Source organism: Rhinolophus sinicus, chromosome 18, assembly GCF_057876585.1.
Source record: "Rhinolophus sinicus isolate RSI-liver-muscle chromosome 18, RSI-T2T, whole genome shotgun sequence".
In the NCBI taxonomy this organism is placed as follows: Eukaryota; Metazoa; Chordata; class Mammalia; order Chiroptera; family Rhinolophidae; genus Rhinolophus; species Rhinolophus sinicus.
In genome coordinates this window covers 12,357,707-12,383,206 of record NC_142518.1, presented here as the reverse complement: position 1 = coordinate 12,383,206, position 25,500 = coordinate 12,357,707, and the positions used below count along the sequence as shown (strand labels likewise).

Sequence of the window (25,500 nt, the reverse complement as noted above, 5' to 3'; positions counted from 1 at the left end):
CCCTTCATTCTGGCCTTTCCTGCCCTCATTTGGGAATTGAGTACAAGCTCTGTTCAGTGAAAGGCATGGTTTATTTTGATCAGAGGTTCCAGTGTACCATGACTAATTTGAGTGTTCATACCTTATATACTACTTAAGTCCTACCCTAGGAGCTGGCAAAACTCAAGAATGAGTTTGCAGAAATTTTGAAATTGTATAATAGCATTTCGAATTTGTTGATTTTTCACCTGATGAACTCAAAACAGTTTACTTCCAAGGAGACAAATTCTCAGCAGGCCAGCACAGTGGCCCAGCAGAAACAACTAAATGATCTTGACCCGTCCTATACAGCACGTTGGGCCTCTTTCTTCATATTTAGAATGCGGACTTGAGGATAGGTGAATTCTGAGTTCCTTTCCAGAAGTAAACTGCTCCAATACTCTTTCCAGAACTAAAATTAGATACTCGTGCGTAAATCTTCTAAGCCAAGCTCTATGAATTCCAGACAGAGCAGAGTCTAAGGCATTTGTATAGAAGAGAGTTTTTTGGTAGAGGTTTAGTTCACTAAGTAGAGCTTTTTATTGAAAAAAAAAAGAGAAAAAAAAAGGAATACTTTTGGAGGGGAACTGAGTTCAGAAATAAAATATAGATTAATTTTTAAACTTTTAAATGAAACTTTTTATGATAGACATGTAAGTGTACAGTTCAGTGAATTTCGGGAACTGCACACACCCATGTATGTAACCAGCACACAGACTATTACCTAAATCCCAGAAGCCCCCATGTGCCCACTCCTAATTATTACACCCTCTCCCCCGTTCCAAGGATAACCACTTGGCTGACTTCTTACTCCAGCAATTCGTTTTGTCTGCTTTTGTTCCTCATGTGAATGGAACCACGTACCATATGCATTCTTTTATGTCTGGCTCCTTTATCTAACGTTATATTTCTGAGATCCATCAATATTGAGTGTAGCTGTAGCAGACACTTGAATTTTCCTCCAGAGGGACATTGCTGCATTTTTGCACAACTATATTAGCATTCTTCTTTGAGTGACTCATTAGGGAGGGTCAATAATATGCCATTATAAACAGAGAGAGGATAAAAGTGCTGAAGAGGAGGGACAAACCAGAGGCAGTTTACAATATATTGATGTCGTGTATCATTAACATGTAATACAATTTATTGATTTAAAAAATGTAAGCCCTCTTTGGAAGGAGAAGGATTCACCTGCTGTTCTAAGACCAGGAAAGAATCACACACACACACCCGTACTGGTGATGGCTATTAAATTACAGGATTCTTAAAGATTGCCAGCTTTCCTTGAGACTGAGAAATTGTGATTTACCCCCATCTTTCCATGCCCTCAACCCCATTATCCCGGAATCTCTGCACTATCTGACCCTGCACATACTAGGTACAATAGATATTATTTGACTGAACAAGTGAAGAGTACAGCTAGCACTTATAGTGCCTTCATGGTACCAGCCACTGTGCAAAGATCTCCTGTTTACTCAACACAGAAATACTATCAGGGCTTTTATCACAATTTGCTAGATGGGCAATCCTGGCCATTGGGCATAACCTGTGCAAAGTCATTCAGACATTGTGTGGCCAGGACCTATGAACTCATCTCTTTAGTCTTCCCCACTGTGCAGGCACACTCATTCTCACGTTGCCAGAGGCTGCAGTGGCGTTTGGGTTCCTGGGTGCCCTGCGGCCAGGAGCTCTGCCAGCTGAGAACACACAGCCTGGTCTGTCCCTGCCTCTTCCCCTGTGGCCTTATAGAAGGAGCCTGCTCTTTGGGCTCTCATTGTGGCCCTGCTTGTGCCTGGCCCCTTGGGGAGGTTGTGATGTTCTGGCTGGCTTCTTTCTCTCTCAGCATCCCACACCAGCCCCTGCTGCTGGAGCTGACTGCCTGTCATGGGGTTCTGTTGGCCAAATCTTTCACCAGGAGAGGAATAGACAGTCTTAGCATTTGCAATTCTAATTCTCTGCATGCCGAGCTCCCCCAAGCCCCTGTCCCACCTTCACCACGTCTGTCTCATTTAGTTAACTCCTGTTCAACCCTCACATTTCATCTGCTCTATATTGGTCAATAAATATTTGTTGAAGGAATGACAAATGATGCTTTCAAATTCAGTTCTCATATAAACTTTGTCTTTTAGAAAATGTTGATTCTGCCTTCCTGAGTACTAAAAATGCAAGCAATGATAATGAACTGATATGGAGGAAAAGCAATGTATCTATCCTTTTACAGCATTAGACATAAATAGTAGATTATTTATACGATTCTGTGATCCCTTCTGATTCTTAGCATAGTTTTCACCTACCTTTATATAGTGGTAACATCTATATATACAGTGTTTTGTGCTTTTAATTTCTTCTTGATATTTTGCATGTGTTGATGTTTTCCCTAAATCCACATGGACTACCTTGCTTGTCATTTTTAATATAACAAAATATCCCATGGGGTGGTCCTCCCAGAATACACATGGGTTTTGCTCTTTGTAGTCAGTGACCCCCTGGCATTGCCAATTCTCTGGAACTAGAGTAATTTAAAGAAGGTAGGATTGCAGTGTGCCTTGGTCAAGGAACTGACCTTTCGGGTGTGAGTATGGCAAGCTGTGATGATACGTTTTCTCGTGATTTCACTCCAGGATGTTTTCCTCTGGCGGGCACTACGGCCATGTTGGCAGACCTGAAGAACTTTTACTGATGTTCAAGATGTTACTTGTCATTTGTCTTCATGTAAGTCTGGTGACATCCCTGGAAGGTAATGTACCTGTTTTCCTTCATTTTTCTTTTCTGTTTTATCTGTGTGAGTGTGTTTATTTAGGATTTTTTTTTTTTTACTGTGGTAAAATTAACAAAATAAAACTTACCATTTTAAGTATTTCTAAGTATACAGTTCACCAACATTAAATATATTCACAATTCTGTATAACCACCACCACTGATTATTTCCAGAACCTTTTCATCATTTCAAATAGAAACTCTGTACCCGTTAAACAATAACTCCCATCCCAACAGTCCCTGTTAACCTCCGTCCTTCTGTCGCTATAAATGTGCCATTCTAGGCACCTCCTATAAGTGGAATCATACAATATTCTTTCTTTTGTGTCTGACTTATTTCACTTAGCATAATGTTTCTGAGGCTTATTCATGTTGCAGCATGTATCAGAATTTCATTCCTTTTTAAGGCTGAATAATACTCCACGTTTTGTGTATCCATTCATTGTTGATGGACATTTGGGTTATTTCCACCTTCTGGCTACTGTAAATAATGCTGTGATCACTGGTGTACAAGTATCTGTTTGAGTCCCTGCTTTCAATTCTTTTGGGTTTATATACCTAGGAGTGGAATTGTTGAGTCATATGGTAGTTCTGCTTCACTTTTTGAGAATCTGACAAACTGTTTCCCACAGTGGCTGCACCATTTGACATTCCTACCAGCAAGGCACAAGGATTCCAGTTGCTTTATATCCTCACCAAAATTTGTTATTGTCTGTTGTTTTGATAATGGGTGTGAAAAGGTATCTCATTGTGGTTTTGAATTGCATTTCCTTAATGATTAGTGATTATGCTTATTAGCCATTTGCATATCTTCTTTGGAGAAATGTCTGTTCAAATCTTTGGCCCATTTTTGAGTTATAGGAGTTTGTTATATACTCTGGATATTAAACCTTTATCAGATAATGTGATTTGCAAATATTTTTCTCCCATTCTGTAGGTTGTCTTTTCACTCTCTTAATAATTGTGTCCTTTGGTGCACAAAAGTTTTTAATTTTGATGAATCCCAATTTATCTATGTTTACTTTGTTGCCTGCTTTTGCTGTCATATCTAAGAAATCATTGCCAAATCCAATGTCATAAAGATTTCCCTCTATGTTTTCTTCTGAGAGTTTTATAGTTTTAGCTCGTATGTTTAGGACCTTTCATCTCTTTTGAGTTCATTTTTGTATATGGTATAAGTTAAGGGTCCAACTTCATTTTTTTTCCATGTGGACATCCAGTTTTCCCAGCACCATTCCTTGAAAAGACTCTCCTTTCCCCATTAAGTGGTCTTGGCACCTTTGTCAAACATCAGTTGGCCTATTTCTGGTATTTATTTGTTTTTAAAAGTATCTACTTGAAGACACCCTTCTGAATGGAAATTTAAGCGAGGTAGAGAATCAGCCAAACAAAGCTGCATGGTTTTTGGAAAAGATGATCTTTAGAAGTTTATGAAACAAGGAGAAAAGGTATCTCAGGAAGGCAGTAAAAAGGCTAGAAATCCTGGGGCTGCCGTATCTGTGGGTACAACTGACAAAAGAATACAGTGCTATGCAAATGTAAAGAATCCTCATTAGGAATGTTATTTAAGAAGACATTATTAGGGACACAAAGAAATACCTTTCTTATTCAGAAGACAGTGGCAAGACCAAGGAATCTTCGTTGAATAAAGCAAATATCTACCAGGAGCAAACAACAATAACATAAACAAAACACACACACAATACACACTCACACACATACATGCACACAAAATAAATGGAAAACTTCCCAACAAGCTAAAACACAATCAACAATCCTTCAAAAAGTAGGCATTGGGGTCTATTCTCAAGAAGCCATGATAGTTGACCAAAAAAATGGTAAGAGCTAAATGTGTACTGATTGCTTACAATGTGCCGGGTCCCTTTGTGCTTTGCATACATCCACTTTCTTAAGCTTCTGAACCAAATCTATGAAGGGAAGGAAGATCCTAGTCTTAGCCCAATTTCTCAGATCAAGAAACTGAGGCTCAGAGAGATAACTTGCTCAAAGAAGTAGTGAGCTGGGATTTGTACCCAACTCTGAGTTTTGTGCTCGTAACCACAAAACCAGAGTTCTCCAACTTGGGTGTGTCAGAATCACCTAAAGGATTTGTTAAAACACAGATTTCTGGGACCTTCTCCCAGAGTTTCTGATTTAGTAGGTCTGGGGTGGGACCTGAGAACTGACATTTCTAACAAGCTCCCAGACGGTGTTGGTGTGACTGGTTCGGAGACCACCCTTTGAGAACCACTGCCTACAAAATTGGCAGAAGACCTAAGTAGGGAGAGCAAACTCCTCCAGCTATATATTATGGGACACAAATTCTGTTGTGGTCATGTGACATTCATGCTCACACACATCATCTCACTCTGGGATTGGCAGGGAAAAAATTGAGTGTCCCCACTTTACTGATGAGTAAATGTCCCCAGGGACATCATTGGTTAGGAAGTGATGGAGCCACAATAGATATTAGATCGTTGGTCTCACGTTTCAGTGCTTTTTCCACAACAGTGGTAGACGAGGAAGGAAAGTGGAACACAAGGGAAAAAAAATCATCAAAGTGAAAGCTGCTTAGCATAAATAAGTCTTTCTGAGAAAGGATATTTTTAAATGATGAAATGGGACAGGTACACCAGAAAACGCAGAGCTCTGAAGTAAACCTGAGTAGGGAAAACCTAAGTGGGTACTTAAGGACATTGACTGTATTTCTTGCTCTGACTCTCTAATGAGTTGATTTCTGAAAGCAGTGCTTCTCAATGTGGCCCCACACAAGTAGCATCAGCATCGTCTGGGAGCTTTTTAGAAGTGAAGATTCTCAGACCCACCCTAGATCTGCTGAATTGGAAACTCTGAGGCCGGGGCCCAGTCGTCTGTTTCAATCAGCCCTGCGGGGGATACTGATGGATGCATACCCAAAGTAGAGAACCACTGTCGTAAAGAATTGGCTAAAACATGACTGCTGACAGCATGATACAGTAGAAAGAGGGTAAGACCTGGGGTTAGAGCCCTCCCCATGCCTGCCACCTGCTATTTATATGATCTTGATTTGCCACTAGACCAACATCAGCCTCTATTTCTATTTCCTCATCTTCAAAATGGGTGTAATCATGAGCTCCCTCAATGTGCTCTTGTAAGGCTCAATATAGGTGTGTTTTTTTTAAAAAAAAAAACAACTCCATGAAGGCAAAGATTTTTCTTTTTCTTGTTTTCCGGCTTTATTGACATAATTAGCATATAGCATTGTATATGTAAAAGTTTTTCTAAATGAAGTGTTTTGGGATCTGGAAAGGGCTAAATAGGAAGAAATTCATTATTGTCTTTTAGAACTCCCACTAAGAGTATTCATGTTATTTAATAACCACCTTGATAGCACTTACCATGTGCCAGCCTCTGTTCTGAGCCCTTATAAAAGACTAACTCATTTAAAGCTCACGCAATAACCCTTTGAAGTAGGCACTATTGTTAGCTCCATTTTACAGATGAGGAAATTGAGGCACAGCAAAGGTAAGCGACTTGCCCTGGGTTCAACATTTCTGTTGCCGAGCTACAATTCAAACTCAGGCCACCTGACCCAAAGTTTGTGTGTTTCAGTACTACACTAGCCTGTCTTTTGGCATTCCTAACCTCTCTGCTAGGCTGGGCTCCATTGCTTGGGGGTTGTGCACCTGTAGATTAAAAATGAAGGTGGAATCCACAACTGTGAGAACCACTGAATGTTAGACTGGGTCACCCGGACGACTGCTAGGCACACTCGCCCTGAACAGCTTTGGACGGAGGCACCTTCTCTTCAGTTCAGATGGCTTAGGTCTGGTTGTAGATGAAGGCCAAGGGGACTGACCTGCTGCTTCTACACCAGATAATCCGTTGTGCAGTAATGAGTGCCTGCTGTGCGCCTAGTGTTACTGGCTGCTGACAGAACACCATCTCTGACTCCAGGGAATTTCTATCCAGTTGGAGGGACGTGTTTATGACACATGAGAACAATACAAACTGTAACTAAATCCTAGAGTGTGAGGCATTGCTGTAGGACTCTAACGTACAGCCTTTGGCCAACTCTGTGGATTAGTCTAGTTAATTGCTAAGCCACCTGTAGCAGATACTATAGGTGCCCTTGGCTGTATCCCTTGGCCGACCTCAGCAGTCACCTGCAGAAAAATCCTGTGCAGACTGATGGCTCCCATGTCTCTGACTAAGAATGATCTGTGCCCAAGGGACCACGCTTGGCCTGTGCACAGAACAAGCCAGAAGTGCCAGGGAGCTCACACCCCAAAAGAGTGAGGGATGCGAGTGGCTGTTTACCTATGCCAGCTTCCTCGCCCCTGGGTGGGACAAGCTGAGGTGTGCTCCAGTTGCCCATAGCAGTAACGCGCCCATGAATATACCCATTGTTGGCTTTACTCCCTTCCCTATCTCACTTCCCCACTCCCTCCTTCTGCTTCTGGGAGTCAGCCCCATTGGAAACACACTCATCTTCCACGGTCGAGCCAAATATTACTACCTCTATAAAAGCTGCCCTGACCTCTTCAGAAGAATCCACTCTCTCTCCCCAGTGCCCCTTTATATCTTTTTATACCTGGCACGTTGTAGCCTATCATTACAGTTCCTTTGCATCATGAGTCCTTTCAGTGCATTGTCAGCGCCAGGTGAGAAGGGAAAATGGGGTTTGGCAAGGTGGGTGGGAAATGAATGGGAGTAACATTAATGAGTACTGAGGGCCTGCTCTGCGCCGGGCCCTTTTAGGGGCTTCATGTCATCATCTCATTTAATCCTCACCAAAACTCTTCATGGTAGATATTTTTAGTCTCAGTTTGCAGATGAAGAAACTGAGCATTGAAGACATGAAGTCATTTGCCCAGAGTCACACAGCTCGGAGGATTCCCCCACTGGAATCTATAGCCTGTGCTGTTCATACGATACCAGGCTGCTCAGTAAGTGTCAGAAGACTGAGTGGACATGTCACTGAGGTGCGAGGAGAAGATGGACAGGGAGCCTGGGGAAGCCACAGGACAGCAGCCATTCCCCTTGGCTCTGGGGAATCTGGGCTGCGAACACAGTAGCTTTACTCTGGACGCCTGAGAGATGACTCAGTAGCTCTTGACAACAAGGAGAGGTAGGTCTGACACTCTCTTGTTAGGCCACAGGCCAACAGAGAGAATCCTTAGGCCTTAAAACTTTCAGTTGTGTGTTCTGGTGATGTTTGAAGGAGCCATTCTTGCTTTACCAGAAGCCCAAATAGGCAGGTAACTATATTTACCTCTAGCTTCTAGCTTTCCTGGGCAGTGCCAATGCCTTTTTTCTTTTACTCCCCCCTTTTTTTTCTCTTTGAAGGAGGTCTTCTTTTAGGTACAACTATTTTCCAGAGGGTGAGATGACATAATAATAGTGGAAGATGGTTATAATTTCATTCTTGCAGAGCTGTCTTCCCCATTTGGAAACAATTACACATTTGAGCCAGTTTGGTGATCTCATGAGCTATAATCCCCAACTTACTCTTTCTCTGGGCTGGGCCTAGATCTTTCTGTGCTGCAGGCATTTCCAGTGACAGATTCCTCTATAATTCCCCTTCTCTAAGGCCTCTCTGTCTTGTTTCCTCTTACCCTCTCATTCTTTGTCCATCCAAGTCTTGATTCTTCCTTGGGTGGCACATGTTAGAGCTACAGGAGGTACTATATGCTCCCGAAAGGCAGGGCACCTGTCTTTTTTTAAAAAATTTATTTATTTTCCAATTACAGTTGACATACAATATTATATTCATTTCAGCTGTACAGCATGAAACTAGGCATTTATATAACTTACGAAGTGATCACCCCAATAAGTGTAGTGCCCATCTGATGCCACGCATAGTTATTACCATATCATTGACTATATTCCCTATGCGGTACTTTACATCCCCATGACTATTTTTATAACTGCCAATTTGTACTTCTGAATCCCTTTCATTTTTTTCATCCATCACCCCAACCCCCGCCCACCTGGCGACAGGGCACCCGTCTTGTTTGACTTTGTCGTCTAATACCAAAGCCAGTGCTGAGCCCCTTCTCTCTCAAGTCCCTCTCTGTAAGAATGTGATTATAAATACCATATGTCGATCTGATCCTCAGCCAATCTCACAACCCCACAAAATCTCACTCCCCACACACAGGCATGATGTCACTTCAGTTGGGCCCTCTTTCCCTAGCAGGTAGAAGTGCTGACAAGGAATGACAGAGACTCTAGATAGGTTGAGGGGGGCACTGAAAGCAGAGGACATTTGTGTCTCACTTTCCACTTAGAACTGATGAGAACTCCTCACAGGGGTCTGTACATCAACATAAGACAATGGTAGAGATGAGCAACGGCGGCGCAGTGTATTTAGGCAGAGAGAAGGCTGGAAATGGTGTCCTCTCTAGGTCTTTCTCGTCTCTTGTGTGGCAGGGTTAGAAACTCAAAATTGCCCTCATGTTCCTAGTGGGTAGCAGTGTTGAGAGCCCGAGACGGGGACAGAGCTGCAAAGATGATGGTGTGTACAACTTAGACAAATGGCCAGGTGGAGGATGTGACACACACTCAGCAGTGAAAGCTAAGGGGACCTGGGTGAGGAAGAGAGGGACCCCCAGGCCATGGTGGGATTCTGAGAGAATAGACCATGAGGTCCATTGAACAAAGCCTTCAGAAGTTGACGCCAGCTGGACACGCAGGAACCCTGCAGGGTAAGGGAGATCTCGGGAGAGGCCATTGAGAAGCCAGGGTTCAGCATAGCATGAGCTCACAGGTTCAGGCCCCTTCTCCCTGCTGCCAGAAGGACACCAGCACCCCATTCTCAACCCGGAAGTCACCTGACTACCAGAAGGAAGAGGAGGGAAAACAAAGATTGTCCATTTACCCAAAAGACACTGAGTTAACTAGAGACTATTTTAGAGCAATAGAAAGAGCTATTTTAAATCGTCAGGTTTAAGGATCCTTTTCCTGTATGTCTGGGATGGAGATTCCAAAACAAGATGGAACCATCCTACACATCAAAGGAAGCTGAGGGATTGATTTGTTTGTTTATTGCTGCTGTTGTTTGTACCTCTACATTATGTCTATCAATTTTAAACTAATTCTAAAATGAATACATATTGAACACTTCCGATGTGTCAGGACACTCAGCTGGGAATTGTGGAAGGTCATCATCATAGCCTGAATTCTGCTCCTCCTCTGGTTTTATCTTTTCAGGCATGAAGAAATATCTAGTCAGGTCCGTGAGGGTAAGAATGACATGTCTTTCCTCTGTGTATCCTCCACAGTGTCTAGCACATAGTAAGTGCTCAATAAAGTGGGCCTCTCCCCTCAGCTTGCATCACTGGCGGTATCCTCATCTGAACCCACTGAGTTCTGATACAACATGCATTGCTCTTCTGAACTGTGGCATCGGCTTCAGTGAGGTGGCTGCATGTTGGCTAGAATTATGTGTCTCCTTTCCTTTCCTCCACGTGATAAGGAGGCTCAGCTGATTGCCTGGTAAGATGTCGTCACACTTTGACACTCTGTGAGTTCAATTCCCCAGTAGGGACAGTCTTCAGGTTCTTAATTCATTGTCCCAGGATCCCAGGGATCCTTGGGGTCTGCTTCAAACTGAGAACCCCTCATCTTTGCAGTCCCATTTTAAGGCTGTTCTCCTAGTCAAAGTTCCTAATGTGAAACAGGAAACAACTTAAAATTTGTCATAGTTTTTCAAACAGCATTTTTTTAGGTGAGGCAATTTCAGAGGCTCCTAAAATTCCAATGAAGCCAAGGAATCTCTTAATTTCTAAACTGATAAAAACTCCAGAAGTGGCTTTTGCTGGCTGGGAAATCTCCCAGTCGCCAGTGCTCTCTTTGCCTGGCTCTTTGTGGAAAGGTCCCAGTGTCTCTTGGTAGGATCCAGTAGCAACAGCTTGTAGTACTGCACTTTAGCAGCCGCAGCAACAGCTCAGCGGGACATGACTTAGCTGGCCTGGTTTACCAAGCACCTTAGCATACGTGTCTCACCATGGCCCCCTGAGGTAGGCGGAGATGGCCGTAGTATCTCCACTTTGCTGATGAGAAGACGGAAGGTCAAAACAATGGAGTAACTTTCTTGGTTACCCAGCAAGAAAGAGTATCAAGGTCCTGAAAGCTGCTCTCCAGAACTTTCTCCTCTACACCAGCCTGCTCGAAGTGCTTGCTTTTAGCCAAGGTCTTCAACAATGGTGACTTTAACCATAAGGAATGGCCTTCTAGATCGGGGGTTGGCAAAACTTTTCTGTAAAGAGCCAGATAATAAATATGTTTGGCTTTGTGGACCATATGGTCTCTGTGGCAACCTCTCAACTTTGCCAGAGTAGCTTGAAAGCAGCCATAGGCAACATGTAAGTGAATAGGCAAGACTTTGCACCAATAAAACTTTATTTACAAACACAGTTGGTGGGTTGGACTGTAGTTTATAGACCCTTGATCTAGATGGAGCAGAAGTGGTACAGCATATACTACTGGTCATTTATATGACAGCCATTCCTTGCTTTTCTCTTGCTGAATAAGCCCTGGCTTCACCAAGGGTGCTCACCCCTTTCCACACAACACAGGAGTAAATCCTGATAATTCTAAGCCAACCGTGGAAATGCTATTCCTTGCCAGTGTTTGATTTAGGAGTGGGCACATGACCCACTTTTGACCAATAAGACAATAGGGAAAATCTGCTGGGGGACTTCTAGGAAAAAATTTCCCCATTCTTAAGACGAGACTTAAAGAAAAGCAGTTCCTCTCCTTCCTCTGGACCCACACTGTCCAAGATGATAGCCACTAGGCACATGTAGCTATGCAAATTTAAATTAATTAAAATTAAACGAAATTAAAACTTCGGTTCCTCGGTCACATTATCTATATTTCAAGTGCTCAACAGTCCCATGGGGCTAGTGCTTGCCATACTGGACAGTGCAGCTGTAGACTATTTCCATCGCTGCAGAAAGTTCTATTGGCTAGTGCTGTATCTGGACGCTTTTAGGTCTGGATTTGATGCCTGAAACAATGGTAGCCATCTTTGAGAGGAGCTGGCAAGTCCGAGTGGAAAATGGGGATAACCTGAGTTTTTGAAAATGTTGAGTCCCTGAATTAACAGCACTCTGAGGATGAAAGAACAGAAAGACAAAAGACCTGGGTCCTCGTTGCTATCAGGACCAACCTTAGAACTGTCTGCTTTCAAATTTCTTGTTAAGTGGGCTAAATGAATGTCCTTAATGTTTACGGCACTTTTACTTGGGTGTTCTGTGACTTGCCCCTGAAAGTATTCTACATGTAAGAGTTAACTTTGTAAAGGTTTACTATGTGTCACATTGTTATAAATACTTCATGTTACTTTAGTGAATCATGACAATAACTACAATCAGGTGCTCATTTTCTAGATGACGGAACTGAGGCTTGAACAGTTTGAGTCACTTCCAAGTTCACTCAGCTGGAAAGTGGAGGTGGTAGGATTCTAGAACTTGTGTCCTTAACTACTTCCTCAGAGTTTAGTCCCTGAAGCAGTTGAAAAAGGCTTTTACATGACTCTGACAGAAACTTTGCCATATTCATTCATCCCGAGATGGATTCATACCCCCAAAGGACTGGGTAAAGATTAAGAGAGATCTGGGGAATAAAAGCAGTATCTCCACTGATTTAATCTATTAGGGAGTAAGTTGATTTTCCAAGAGAACACACTGTTGAAATGTACCTTGATGTGGGTACATCTTTACTTTAAGGAAATAACAAGAAACACATTGATCTTGCCAAAAAATCTTAGGTTCATAAGATCACAGTGCTGTAAAAAAATCAAGATAAATTGAGGATGTTTTTGTAATGATGTCTGTGGCAACTGTGTCAGTTTTTTAACATCGGTGCCCTGTTTGACCTATATCCTTTCCTCTTCTTTCCTTTCACGGATGCACACAGCATAAAGTAAAAGTTACCCTCTTATTGCTATAGTATTTCATATGTGTAGAATTTTGTTACTTTCAAGAAGAAAGAAATAAAAAATATAAAATGGGCAATGGTCTTGCTTTGGTGAATAAAATTAGAATTGCTTATAATTACCTGATTAATTGAATAAACAAGAAGTGAAGACATAGCTATGTTGTGTTTCAACTGTATAGCCTTTTTTGCCTTGCTCCTAACAGAAAATATGATTTGTTATTACACTGATTTAGATTCACAGTAAAGTCGAACAAATTCTGGGTTTTGGTGTATAGGCATGATTTTGAATTAGTGAAGAATTTTCAGTTATAGGATATTTTCAAAGAATTTTAAAACTTTCAAGTGAGTTGCGTAATATCACTAGAATGTAAACTCTATTTGAGGCCGGGGGCTTTGTTTTATTACCTGCTATAACCCAGTGCCCAGCATACAGTAGGCCTTCAAAAATTGTAATAAATGAACAAACTCTGGGCAAATCTCTTCATGTTTCTGAGCTTGTTTCCTCACATGCAGACTGAGGGGGCTGAACTAGTTTGGTATCTAGTCTTTTCCCTACCTATGGCCCATTTTGTAATTCTTTTCTTCTGGTGAACGCCAAGTCCCAAAAGATACTATCTTACAAAGGACTTATTTAAGTAAAAATTTCCTCCCATTTATGTGTTGAGCAAAGACATATCTAACTGTATCCAGTGTTTGTGATCAGCAGTAGAAAACCAGTATAGATATAATTTCAAACAAAGCAAACATCACATTCTAATTTTCTTATGCTGCTTATTGTGGGTAAAAAGACAATTTTTGAAATAATGAAATAGTGTCAAGGTGACTATCTCTGCCAGTTTTCTAGATTTACAATATTATACTAGGTCATCTTCAAGTCTCCTTCACCTCTGAAATGGATTTCTATCAACTTCAGTTTCCTGATGTGTAAGGCGAAGGATGGAACCCCATGGTCTTTCTAGAAGATGCCTTCCTATGGTCCTAAGCTATGGAAACTTGAATTAGACAAACACAGTGTTGTAATAGATATGCTCACTAATCAAGCATTAGTGACTACATAAGAATGTTTTATAGTTAGAATGGAAATCACATACATGCAAATCTTGGAAAGTAACCATCATCATGATTTTTTAAATGTCCCTCTACAAATTACTGATATCACATTGCTTGCATCAAGAAAAAAAACAGTTTATACATAAAGGTAAACTTTATCTAAGGAAACAAAGTCATATAGTCTGAATTCATAATCATTACATCTTATTGTTGGAACTGTGATAAAATACTTTATAAATATAATATAATTTCATTCAAACTAATCACCCCCATTTTACAGATGAAGAAATATAAGCAGAGAAATGTTAGAAACTTACTCAAGGCAGAGCCAGGATTTGAACCCAAGTTGGTCTCCCTCAAGAGCCCAGCCTCTTCCTCACATTTAAAGCTTGGTTAAGGAGGCATGCTCATTCAGCCATTGAAAATAAATGGACACGGGCATTTTATTCGTATGGAGAAGATCACCAAGTCAAGAAATACACATTATGGAAAGTGAGGAATCCCAGATCAGACTTTCAAAGTTCATGACAAGCCAAACACCTATAAAGAGAAGACATCAGAACAAGAGCCACCAATATTACAAAGCCCTCGGGGCCTGCTAAGGATCTTCTACCCAGAAGTGCTACAGCAAAGGTTAGGGTTTACATGGCTATGAAACAAAGACAACTCAAAAATACTACAACTTTTCCAACTAAGTAGGATGCAGCATGACTATACATAATTCTAGCCTTTCTTAGTGGTTTTACTAGTATATATTATAGCTGTTTACAGAACTCGTGCATCACGTGGGAGTCCTACTCTCCAGGGTCATGAAAACACCATGCTATGGATGTTAGCTGTGAGCAAAGCTGGGGAGGTGAGTCGCAAAGAAGGGGGCATTCCTATTTAGCCTCAAACTGGCAAAGGACTTTTCCTCCTCCGATTCATACTGATTCTCTGACTTTTGACCTTGTCAATATCATGACAATGAACAAGAGAGAAAATGGTGGCTGGAGAGTGATTTTAGCATTAATTTTGTCCCATGTGGGTATTAATTACTCCACAGCAAATTAAATCTGATGTGACAAAGACTGGCTGGCTGCTCACCAAACTTTTATTTTTTCCTTCCTCAGCACATACCTACCTAGCAACCCCCCCTTACAATTAGAAGTGGCCATGTGACTGAGTTCTGGCCAACGCATATGGACAGAAGCAATGTTTGCCACTTCCAGGCCTAGCCATTAGAAATCTCCCAATTCCCCTCGCTCTCTCCCTTTCCCTGTTTGCCTGATGAATGTTACTCTCCAGAGCAAACTTGGAATCTTCATGTTGAAGATGGCCGTGCCTCTGTCAACCTGGGTCCCTGAATGACTACATGGAGCAGATGCCCCTCTTTCTGCTCCACCCTGCACTCTACTCTAGGGTGTTGATTGGACTTTGCATGTGGAACATAAAATCCTATTTTTTCAAACCCCTGAGATTTCAGGGTTTATTTATTGCAGCAACTTGCCTTTCCTTAACTAATACATCTGACTATGATCCTTCTCACCAAGGTTGTTGGTACATCTCATTCTGCTGTTGGAAGGTGGGTTGGGGTGGGATATGCATCGTTTCTTGAGCTCACATAAGAATCCAGATTCATACAATCTAAGAAAGAGTCCGTATGGTCACTACTGAGATGCTCATTGTCAAATCAGGAGAGAGTCATTTGAGGGCAAGAACCTCTACCAGAGCCACCCACCTCTTTTGTGCCAACCCAGGCCACTGGGACCCTTACCGCATGGCATGTAACTCTGACTGTAACAAGGTATTTAATCACTGTGCTTCAGTTTCCTTATCTGTGAAGTAGCAGTACCTCTCTCATAGAGTTATATGCAGATTAAATGAGTTAATGCATGTAAAACAGATGCCTGCAATGCATCTGACACATTGTAAGAACTCAGTAAATACTAGCCATTATCACTAGAGACCAGCGTTGTCTAATAGAAATTTTTGTGATAATGGAAGTGTTCGACAGTTGTACTGTCCAACACAGTAGCCACCAACCACATGTGGCTGTTGAGCACATGAAAAGTGACGGAGGAACTGAATTTTAAATTTTATTTAACTTTAATTAATTTAAATTTAAGTAGCCACTTGTGGCTAGTGGCTATTATATTGAACAGTGCAGCTATAGACTATTTGTTCTAATTGCTTTAGAACTTTTCTATTTCAAATTACATACTTGTATAAGTCAGGGTTCAATCAGAGAAGGGGAATCACTAAGGACACACACACACACACACACACACACACAGAGTGTGCATGTGCATACACACACCAAGGAATCTGTCTCAGGTATTTGACTTTATACACCTGTAGAAGCTGGTTAAGCAGTCTCTATAAAGCTGCTGTATTCACATCTGAGGCTAGAACTTGACATCTGTGATGGGCAGGCAAGTAGGGAAGAGGACGCATATAAGACGGGAGAAAGCAAGAACAAGCTGAAACGCACAAGCACGAGTTGTAGTCACAAAACAGACTGAAATCCACATTAGTTCTCATTGCCTATGACCTTGGTGTGGATATCCTGCAGACGCTGAGCCCTTCAACAAAAATTAAATACATACCTGGCTCAGGTGTCGGAAAAGCCAAAGGCGGATCCAGAGGAAGGTGGAGCAGTTGCCAGCTGGCAGCTCCCTCATATTAATGAGGTTAGACAGCTGATAATCACCAATGTGTGGGAGCTACAAAATGGCTGCTGCTCCACTTCCGCCCAAATCTCTCACAAGAAGCTCTCTTGTGTTCTGCACTATTGGAAAACATATAGAAAAGGGAATTCTGGAAAACATAGCTCAGCCTAGCTGTGATGCTACATTACAAAGCCATCACACGTACTTGAAAGCTAATGAACTCAGTTTTATATCTGTTAACACTTCTAAATAAAACATGATACTAACATCTCCCAAGATTGTACTTAATTGTTTCTGTTCTGCAACTGGCTCAAAGATATTTTGCAGATCCTTACAACCAGCCAACATTATCATTTTAAGTTTTTCTTTACACTTTTCTGTTGTTTAGAATTTTATCCACATAAGTCCACATTATTATTATTATTATAATCAGAAAAGAAGTTAGTGTTAATTTTTAGGAGCCAGACTATAAACCCTAGGGAGACCTAATCACACCATGATTAGCTGTTCCTACCAATTTTTCCTTGAAACTTTGCTGAGTCTTGACTTTGTGTAAGAAATTAGGAAACATAAGTTATGGTCACCATTTCTGAAACCCTTTGACTTCTGCCTCTTTCCTCACATGTTTCCAAAGTGATCCCAGGGGCATTTTGAAAATCCCAAGGGCAATTTGAAACAAAAAATATAAAGATAAAAGAAACTGAAGTGGAAGTCTTGCTTGATGGAAGAGAGAAACCATTTTTAGAAAAGTCACTAGGAAAAATGAGGAAAATGCAATGAGAGAGCATCATTGCATTAATTGCTGACGTGCAGTATTTACTGTGTATTCTTCTCAATACTGGCCACAGTAGTACCTATGAAGTATGATCTTCATTCCTGTTTTCCAGATGGAAAACTGAAGTGCCAGGTGGCTGATGTAAGTGATCCACAGTTACGTAGTGGTAGATCACAAAAGTTGTACGAAATGTTTAAAAAGTGATGGATTTGGAACTAGGCTGCCTGCGTTTCACAGTGTAGGTTAACCTTCCTACGTCACTTGCGGGATTCAGGGCAATATCACATAGATCATTGGCATTTCATAGGTTAACCATTGGCAGGCTGACTCCTGCTTCTCCCTCGCCCTGACATCCCAGTGACTCCCCAAATCCCCTCTTACCTTAGAAGTGTCGAACCTCTCTTTTCATGCCAGCTTCCCAAGCACGGGTTCAGGTCCTCATCGTGTCTTGCCTGCTCTCTGGCCTTCCCACTTCAGATCACGTTCCTCGTTTATTTCATAGCTATATAAAAAAATACAAATATATATATTTGTATTTATATATATACATATATATATATATACATATGCGTATATATGTGTATATATGTGTGTATGTATAGTTCTGTGCCAGGAGCTGGGGAGAGGGGAGAATGAGGAATCCATTTGACATCCAAGTCCTTCTCTTAGGCTCTTTGCCCCCAGAGAACCTAAACTAAGATGCCAAGGGGTTACTGCTCGATTATGAGCTGGCAAAGAGTGGCACAGGTACACTGGAAACTCCGTACCCGACCCACTAGTGCCCCCACCCCCACATTTCCAGGTGCTTCTGCACTTAAAACTCTATAAGAAACTCTGGCTAACCCAGAAATTACAGGTGCTTTGGTGTGAAAGAACTTGTCAACTACCAGCAGAATCAGCCTAGACACTAGTGGTGACCGGGGAGGCGGGGCCCCCAAGTACAAGCTGCTTTCCTTAAGCTGTAGCTCTTTGTGAGGAAACAGAGGTAACCCTAGAGCATGCATTCTCTCACGGGGGCGATACAGCCCCCACGGGGGTGAAAATCAGTGTGTGGAGGTAAAAAATAATCTTATATATCACAGAGGACTGGGACCCGGATGAGGCAAGCGAGGAGTCTAGGGCACCAAGTGTTAGGAGACATCCACTCTTAGGGCTGTGTTTGTGCATGTGTGTTCACACGTACATAATTATATACACACTCATCAGATGGCAAGGACTGCTGTGAATAAGGGGATGGAAAGGGTCAGGCTAAGGGTGAAAGTGTTGTTAACTTTAAATAGAGTGGTCTGGATCTGCCTCCTAGAGAAGGTGACATTCAAAGGAAACGCCAGGACAAACCAAGGGGCTCTCTGGAGGAAAACTGTTCTCGGCAGAGGCAGGAGCAGGGCAAAGGCCCTGAGATGGGAATATGCCCAGGGTGTGGGAGGAACAGCAAGGAGGCCAGTGTGGCTGAGTGAGGGGAGGCGGGGGGACATGAGGTCTGGGTAGAGGGCCTCAGGTTTCACGGGAATGTGGGGAGATTCCAAGGAGAAGCATGGATATAACACCAGTGTAGTAAGTGTTCAATAAAGGCCGGTCTGCCTTACTCCAGCCCGCCCCTGAAGCACTAAGCAACATTTACATATCACACTGAAATAGCTCCAGAAGCTACCAGCCTTCAGAAGTAGACAAATCATGGCTAGCATTTTTAAATGGAAAGCACAACTAAAATACTCCGTTATCTGCACTGGCCATGACCAGCAGTCTAGATTCCAGTCTAATTGTCTAACTTCAGGAGCCCCAGGAAGGGGGGATGAGGCCCCAATATCCCCACCTGTCAGAAATAGTTCATTTCAAGGCTCTCATCCTTTCCAAAGTACACATCCCTCCTGGCAGAGCAGGGTGGACAGCCAGTAGGTCAGAGGCTCTTCGATTTTTTAGACCACAGCCCAAGATAAGCAGCAGCTCAGGGGAGTGTTGGGTTGGAGAGCCTATGCTCAGATCCTAGTTCTGACCTTTTACTTGTGATGCTGTGCACATTCCCTGACCTCCCTGTGCCTCAGTTTCTGCCCCTGTCTGTACAGTGGAGGCAACTTGCCTGTATTATTGTTATCAGGACCAAATGAGTTCATATTTGTGAAGTGCCTCATCATAGTAATGCTATATAAATGCTTATTAGTTAAAAACAGACTCCCTTTGGGGACTTTACTCTTTCCAGAAAAAAAATGCATATGAACATACACAGAAATTTGCATTCTATTTCAGGGACTTTAGGGACACTCCCAAATGCATCTCCTAGACCCTTGGGGAAGGGATGGGCCATAAACCCCTGAGAGAGCCAAGATCAGTTCTGGGGGGGTAAAGGGCAAGGGGACAGGTGGGTGGTATTGTGTGAGGGTGGGAGAAGAGCAAGAACCAGGGGCTGGAGGATAACACATCTGACACTCTTCCCATGTTGGCCAAGGCCCACCTAGAATTGCCGATTGTTTGCACTTTGGGAAGTTCCATCATCTAGGAGCTGAAGTTTTCTTTAATGATATCATTATTAATCAGTTAATAAAAACGTTATATCAGAGTATTTATTGAGCAGTATGACGTGAGATGGTCACAGCTGAAGTAAACATATTTCGGCTGTGCCAAAGTAGAAATGTTTTCACTCATTTTGTTGGTTATGTAGTAAAATCTAACAATACAGTCTTGGAAGAGTGTCTGTTGCCTCAAGCACTAAAGGGCCAATATAATAACAGAACAGTAGTTTTGTTTGGGGTTCCCATATAAGAGTGCCTAGGCATCATGCCTTGTTTTGAATCATCTCTCTATGGAAGAGCAATTCAATCCAGAGAAGGACTGCTACCAGATTACAAGTTTCAGTTGGATGCAAAATATTCATGCAAGGGGACTAGTCATATCCTTTTAGATCCACTCCTAAAAGATAAAGCCTTTATCTTTCCCATCCAACTTGAGGGTGAATGTGTTGGAAATAAATATTCATTACTATTACCAGGGTCACAGGTTTAAGACAACCAGCCTGCTCACATTTTAAGTATCAAATAGTGGGGAGAAAAATAAAAACTTCAGAAATACCCAGACATGACTTTGCATGACTTGGGTGCAGGTAGTTTGTTTGGGAGGTGATCCCGGGAATCCAGAGAGAAGGAGCATTGAGAGGGCATTAGGAAAAGAAGGAGAGTCAATAAAGGGTACATTAGTGAGATCACTGATGAATTGTTTTATGTTGTGTGCGATCTGTACTCGAAAGGCCATTTTAGCACACATTTGTAAGATCTGTTAGGCAATATATCTACCGTGATTGATAGTTAGTACTACTCCAAACCTCAGATTCTGATTAATAGCCATCCAAGAAGTATTCTCAAGTCGTTCCTTCATGGACTCTGCCTCGTTGCTGTCAGATCCTTTCCCTATCTTTCCCCTGGTCTGCTTTGTATCACAGGGACCTGACCCCTTGCAATATTTGGATTAAATTCCTTCTCTTGAACTACCTGTCATGGGTTCCTGACTGACAGAGACTCCTTAACGATGTCATCAGTCAATCCAAAAATGTTTTTGAACATCTACCAGATACAAGGCACTGGACTAGAGTCCCGTCAGATAATAAATAAAGTATCAAGCAGCTTAGCATCTAGTTGGGAAAATAAGACATACAGTGGAAAAGTTAAATAACAGTACCCAACAGTATATGTCTAAATGCCACGTGAATGGTGTAGTCAGTGAATAAACTTTAAGATATAAAGAGGAGAGAGCCATCGCCATCGGTTTCTGCAGCTAGGGCATGCTTCAGAGGGCCAGAGAGCTGACATAAAGGGGTCATTTTCTAAAACTTCTGATTTCGGGAGGGTGAAAATTTGAAATTTATTTGGAACTCTCCTGATTTATAAATGTTGATTAATATTTCAGACTTTCAGAAACTTCAGTGTGATTCCCACTGTGTAGGCAAGATAGAACTTGTTTGGGAACTGAATTGGGATTGTGAGTCAGTGGTGTGCATTTGGTCGATGGCTTACTGCATTGGGGGAGAAGTTAGAGGCAAAGAACGTGAAGATCCCTTCCAATTAAAAGATTCCAGTGTTCTAATATTTCACTCACATATAAGGGCTTAGAAGGGGGCAGTGCAGAATTGTACACCTGAAATCTATGTAATTTTACTAACAATTGTCACCCCAATAAATTTAATTAAAAATAAATAAATAAATAAATAAAAAAGAAGGGGGCAGTGGGCATGGGAAGAAGGGAAAGAGGAGAGAGATTAGAGAATATTAATAACAATACCCTGCATTGATATACTAGTTTATGGTCTGCAGAGTTTGTCATTGGAAGCAGGGTAGGATAGAGGCTCAGAGGGTAGGCTCTGAAGTCAGACTGCCTGGGTTCAAATCCCAGCTGTACTATGAATTGCTGGTGAGGCCTTGAACAAGTCAATAAACCTTTCCCAGCCTCAGTTGCTCAAGCACTAAAAAGGACGGATGCTAATAAATTCACGTGTCTCATAGAATTGTTGGCTGCTTAAATAACAAAATGTGTATGATGCCCTTAGTACATTAAGCGTGGATCACAGGAATCACTTTTCGCTATTATTACACATACATAGTCTCTCTTTAATCCTTTCAACAGCCTCATATTACAGTGAGAAGAATGCATATGATGGTTGACTGGATGTGAGGTGGGAGTGGGGAATGGAGAAGTCAGGAGCAATGGGGAGAGAGTGAACATTCGGTTTGTAGACTCAGCTCTGTTGCTGAAACTGACTCCGGGTTTCTGGACCCTTCACTTAACTCCTGTGGGATTTTTTTCTTCCTAAAGAGTGGTTCCTTGCAACTCATTTCTTCATAATGTAACAAAAACTGGATTTCTGAGTATTGTAGGAAACAATGATTCCCCAAAGATGTCCATATCCCAATGCCTAGAACCTGTAACTATGTTATCTTCCAGGGCAAAGGGGACTGTGCAGATGTGATTAAAGTTAAGGACTGTGAAATGGGGAGATTATCATGAATTGCCTGTGTGGGCCCAGTGTAATCACGAGAGTTCTTAAAAGTGGAAGAGGAAGGCAGACAAGTGAGTCAGACGGATGCCGCATGAGGACTCCCCACTCCAACCCACTGTTGCTAGTTTTGAAGGCGGAGGAATGGGGCATGGGCCAACATATGTGGGTGGCCTCTAGAATTTGGGAACACCCTTCAGTTTACAACCAGCAAGAAAATGAGGATCTCAGTCCTACAACCACAAGGAACTGAATTCTGCCAAACCCTTCCTCCCTCCCCCGCCCCGTACCCCCCAAAAGCAGAACACGGATTCTCCTCTGGAGCCTCCAGAAAGGAATGCAGCCTGTCAACAGAACTCGAACATAACAAATTTGTGTTGTCTTTAACCACTAAGTTCACGGTAATTTGTTACAGCAGCAACAGGAAACTAATACACTGAAGTGTCCAGCTTAAACTACCTGGCTGGTGTTACCAGCAATACCGTGAAATTCAGGAACTGATCAGGTATGGAGATGATGTGGAGTGATGAGGGATGAGCTCTTAGATATATGGAGTTGGAGAGGCAATGACAGTGAGGCATTCACATGGCACTGCTTCAACCACACTTGGCCGCGAGGGATTGGAGTTTGAGAGGTGGTGGCAATAACTCTGAAAGCAAGTGCCAGGATGCAGTGTAGGGAAAGAGACTCCATCGAGGGGGCCAGTTTCTTGAGTTTCTAGTTCCTCTGTTTGGCTTCCATTCTAAGCGTATGCATGCCAAACTCCTGCTCATTTTAATTGGAATATATGGACTTTGTTTTAAAAAACCACTAGGGAGCCATACTGAGTAAATTTTATAGACACATCACAATAATTTTATTTATTGACTTAAATCAAGACTTCAATAAATGAATAATGCTTTAAAACTTGCTCTTTGTAGGTTTCCAAAGGAAAATCTGAAAAATTTAACTGTTTTTCCTTTCTTTGTTTATGAATCTTTTTAACAATGGAAATGTTTTGTCTTCTAAGAGTGGCATGGAACTCAAATATATGACTCACTGGAAATGACGACCACCTCTTTGGTTGTAACAAATGGGAAGTGAGTTAGGAGAGAGCCCAAGAGAAACAGAAACTGATACTCAAGAAAATGTAAGGCCTATGGGGACAGCTCTGTGTTGAACCAGGAGGGGTGATGGAGCACCACAATGAGAGGCACAAAAAGGGAACAAAATGTTAGTCACTGAGCAATCAGGCCCCTAGAAACAGAGAAAAGAATGCAAAAAGAAAAAAAGCGGACAAAAACAGTTTTAAAATCTCTAACTTCTATTTACCAGATTCCCTCCCTTCCTCAATGTAGATCACTGCTGGGAGCCCTGTAGGTTCCACAATAGAAGAGGTTAGCTCTGCGTGTGGGGTGGGCTGGTCTAGCTCTTGCTCTACATTTTGATCAGGTTTTACCTCTTGATTGTGAGTCCATGCCTGTCAAACTTGTCTACCCAGAGATGGCCAACCGATTTTGTGGTTTTCCCAGGAAACTTCCTTCTCTGCTCGGGCTCTCCTATTACCCTTGGCTTGTCCATGTCCTCTAACATCTAAGAAAGAGGTGAAACTCAAATCAGTCCCCTTCTCTGTGGGTACATAGCTCTGGTCAAAGCATTTAGCCATGGAGAAGGCTGGGAACATTGGTGGCTATAGTCAGCCACTGGGCAAAATTGTAAAGGAAGCAGTATTAGCCTCTGTTGCCCGTCAAAATCACTCTCCATCCCTCAGTGCCTTCACGCTATTCCCTGCTTGTACCACATTCCTACCCTACTCCACCTCATCTTCCCACACTGATAGTGTCATTCTCATAGTAGCCCATATTGAATGTTGACTCTTTTCAATATGGCTCAGTATGGTAGGTCTTTGCTACATGAACAGAAGAATTCAGCCAGTTGGAATTAATTCATACTAAAGTGTGAATGACTGATTTCCCCACAAAGAGTGCTCCCAAGACTCTTTGATTGGTGGAATATTAAAGTAACATGAGGGATATATTGAAAGACAAAGACTAAAAAGAGTCAATTCCAATTAAATTAGGGCAATCAAGGAACTAAACTAACCACTCTGCATGCACTGAGAAAAATTAGGTTATAAATAGTTGTTGGGTTATACTGTCATGAGAAAAACCAGGTTATAAATAGCTTGTGTGATATGATGTTTCTTATCATACACATAAATACATATATACACGTACGCATATATTCATTTATCTATATACTGTTGACTCTTGAACAACATGGGTTTGAACTAACTGCTGGGTCCACTTATAGGTGGATTTTTTTCAATAAATATTGTAAATGTATTTTCTCTTCCTTATGATTTTCTTAATAACATTTTCTTTTCTCTAGCTTATAGTAAAAATACAGTATATAAAACATATAACATACAAAATATGTGTGCATCAACTGTTTATGTTATCAGTAAGGCTTCTGGCGAACAGAAGTCTAGCTCAACAGAAGTTTTATAGCTAAGGATATAAAGAAGTCACATCGAGACTGTCAGACAGAGAAAGACAAATACCTTATGGTCTTACTTACATGTGAAATCAAAACAAAAAACAAAAACCTGCACTTAGAGATACAGAAAACAGAATGGTTGTTGCCAGAGTTAGGGGTGTAGGAAAAAGACAAAGAACATAAATATGCCAAGTGTTCTTGTAGTAGTTAAGTCTTGGGGGAGTCAAAAGTTATAAGCAGATTTTTGATTGCATGGGTGGGTGGGGTCGAGGCCCCTAATCCCCACTTTGCTCAAGGGTCAACTGTATATATGTAGATATATAATACATATACATACGCATATAGAGAGAGAAAAGAATATATGCCAAAATGTTAATGTCATTTATCTGTAGGTGGTGAAATTATAGGTAGTTTTAATTTTTTTCTTTTTGTTTAGCTATAATTTCGGAAGTTTCTCCAGTAAATGTATATTGTTTTTCATAGAGAAAAAACAGAATTACTTTTCTTTTAAGGAATCTAAGTATCCTCCCAAAATAAATAACACAGCAGTTCTTGCAGTTTATACACCCAGAGGCGTCTGATCTAGTTTAACTCATAAAAAAGAAGTGGCTTAACAGGTGTGCTAATAGGTATAAACAGAAGCACAGTTAATGGAAGATTAATTTATGCAGATGTATACATTTACTTTTACAAATTCTAATGAATATTAGCCAACAACTAAAGTTCTTAGTCATCGTTTTTAGTTTAAAATGTGCTAAACCATTCATTATATAACAAAATATATAGAGCGCCATCAACAGTTAAATTGGAAGAATTGCTTCACCAAAGATAAATCTTTGTAGAGAATTAAAAAGAAGTAATGATTA

At 41.5% G+C, this 25,500-nt stretch overlaps 2 protein-coding genes across 28 annotated transcripts in view; one reads left to right on the top strand and one right to left on the bottom strand.

Moving 5' to 3' along the window:
- The window catches only part of LOC109460239 (uncharacterized), a 259,735-nt gene that overhangs the window by 188,828 nt on the left and 45,407 nt on the right, over positions 1-25,500 (bottom strand). For all 18 annotated transcript variants that reach the window (XR_016020010.1, XR_016020011.1, XR_016020013.1 and 15 more), the window contains exon 2: positions 17,560-17,680. The gene's annotated coding sequence lies outside the window, so the exon portion shown is untranslated. The remainder of the gene's footprint in view (positions 1-17,559; positions 17,681-25,500) is intronic.
- The window catches only part of ADGRG2 (adhesion G protein-coupled receptor G2), a 103,157-nt gene that overhangs the window by 36,776 nt on the left and 40,881 nt on the right, over positions 1-25,500 (top strand). For all 10 annotated transcript variants that reach the window (XM_088795078.1, XM_074323670.2, XM_019755401.3 and 7 more), the window contains exon 3: positions 2,640-2,755. In XM_088795078.1, coding sequence (XP_088651204.1) covers positions 2,641-2,755 — 115 coding nt within the window. In that variant the 5' untranslated portion in view covers position 2,640. The remainder of the gene's footprint in view (positions 1-2,639; positions 2,756-25,500) is intronic.